At 44.3% G+C, this 1,835-nt stretch overlaps 1 protein-coding gene across 1 annotated transcript; it reads left to right on the top strand.

Moving 5' to 3' along the window:
* The first annotated feature begins 762 nt into the window (after nt 1–762).
* Nucleotides 763–1,561, top strand: LOC137936126 (zinc finger protein CONSTANS-LIKE 13-like). The gene is made up of 2 exons (XM_068780678.1): nt 763–1,156; nt 1,314–1,561. The coding sequence occupies exons 1-2, from the start codon at nt 763–765 to the stop codon at nt 1,559–1,561; spliced, it is 642 nt and encodes a 213-aa protein (XP_068636779.1).
* Nucleotides 1,562–1,835: the final 274 nt, after the last annotated feature.

Here is a 1,835-nt window from a genome sequence, read left to right on the forward strand (position 1 = left end):
TAGGCTGTATTTGACCGGAGCAACTGGGTTTTTTATTTGTGACTAACGAGGGGGTCTGAACTGCGGCAACGATACCATTTTGTTGTTTTCCTTCGTTCCGAATGTGGCCCACGGTCTCGCTCCCTCCACCTCTCCCTTCTAGCCCGTCTCCTCTCTCTCTCTATCTCTCTGTCTCATCACCTTCGTCTGTAATATTTGATTCTCTCTTCTCTCTCCCTTTCCATTGTTCCCCTGTAATATTTGTAAAATCAACTTCATGATTTCTAATCTGGCATTTTTTCTGGATGTCCCACTTTTTTTTGTTTGGCAGGAAAGGTAATGTTTCGTTTTGATGGAAGCCATTTCTGAGTCTTTGACGAGTGCTTGAAGTGTTACTCTACTGGTTTTTTTTTTTTTTTAAATTTCTTCTCGTACCGTATTTATTTTGAAAGGTATATTATGGACCCACTTTGAAAGATTTCTCTTCCTTGGTTGGAAAGAAATCAGGGGTGATACTTCTGAGCGCTTCAATTTTTTCCGTCTGCTTTCTCCTCCGTTTTCTATGTGAAAAAGTTCTTAACTCACCGCCAACAACTACAGCTTTTGATTTAATATTTTTAGTAGAGAATTCTTGAGTTAATTTGATGATAAAGTTTGCAGTTTTTTTATTTATGTCATTCACTAGAGAGGCATCTGAGAAAGAGGGAGAGAGACAAAGGTTGCCGGGAACTACAAAAGGAGACCAGAGGCTTAATGAAACTTTACAGCAGGAGTCGCTCAAAAATGGCGAGAAATGCCCAGGATGAAGACCACCCAGAGAACAAAAGCAAAGTCTGCAACCATTGGAAGGAGAAACAAGCCTTGCTCTACTGTCGAGCCGATTCTGCCAAGCTTTGCATCTCCTGCGACCGTCAAGTACACGCCGCCAATGGTATTTTCTCCAAACACTCCAGATACTATCTCTGCGATGTCTGCCGAGACCAGCCGGCTTCGATTTTCTGCGCCTCCCACCAACTACTCCATTGCCCCAACTGTGACTTCGACGCTCACCCACCTTCCCTTGAGGCACACCAACAGAACCGCCGCTCTCTCGAGCCCTTCTCCGGCTGTCCTTCCGCCAACGAGCTCTCCTCGCTATTCGGCTTTGACGACGACAAGTCTCTATGGTTTAGTGATGGTAATTCGGGTGGATAAGAGGAGGGGTTGTGGAGTGAGTTTGTGTGGGAAGCGCCATATTAGAATGTATTTAATTTATTTATTATTTATTTTTTGTATTTTACTATTTTACCCTTTTACCTTTTTACTGTATAAAACTACATGGTTATTCGTAACAGTTGATTCAATAAATCATTTTCATGAATCAATATTTGTTTGTCTTCTCGACTGCTGTGAGCCCGACGAACAGAGCAACGGCTCTTTTCCAATCCAAAATTCTAACATGGTATCAGAGCGGATGATCCTCATCCTCAGAGTATTTTCGGCTGGCGGCCCTTCTCTCGGCGATTTCGGCGATTTCGGCGATCCATCGTCCATTTCGGCGACGGTCATCGGCGACCTGATTTCAGCTCTCTATTTCAGCTGATCTTCTGACACAGAGGTTAGATTTCATCTTCCTCCTAATTTTTTTTTTTCTAAATAAGTTAAGCTTCTGTTTTCTCGGCGAGATAGCGCCGTTGCTGTGAAAAATGGATTTCGGTAGTGCTGCTATGGCGCCGTTGCCGTGAGGGCTGATTTGCCCCTTTTTTTTGGTAGTCGTGCTCTGGTGCCGTTGTCGTGCGGGCTGAGTTTCCCCTGTTTTGGTCGTGGTGTTCTAGCGCCGTTGCCGTGACCTAATTTGTCTCAGGATTTGGCAGAGA

The sequence above is a fragment of the Aristolochia californica genome, unplaced genomic scaffold (assembly GCF_029961685.1).
Source record: "Aristolochia californica isolate CCGP_79_NKW_82.1479 unplaced genomic scaffold, dmAriCali1.0.hap1 SCAF_7, whole genome shotgun sequence".
Classification (NCBI taxonomy): domain Eukaryota; kingdom Viridiplantae; phylum Streptophyta; class Magnoliopsida; order Piperales; family Aristolochiaceae; genus Aristolochia; species Aristolochia californica.

Coding starts and splice junctions, on each gene's coding strand:
- LOC137936126 (XM_068780678.1), top strand. CDS start 763: ATGGCGAGAAATGCCCAGGATGAAGACCACCCAGAGAACAAAAGCAAA. Junction 1,157..1,313: donor GTCTCTATGGTTTAGTGATG/GTAATTCGGGTG, acceptor TATTCGTAACAG/TTGATTCAATAAATCATTTT.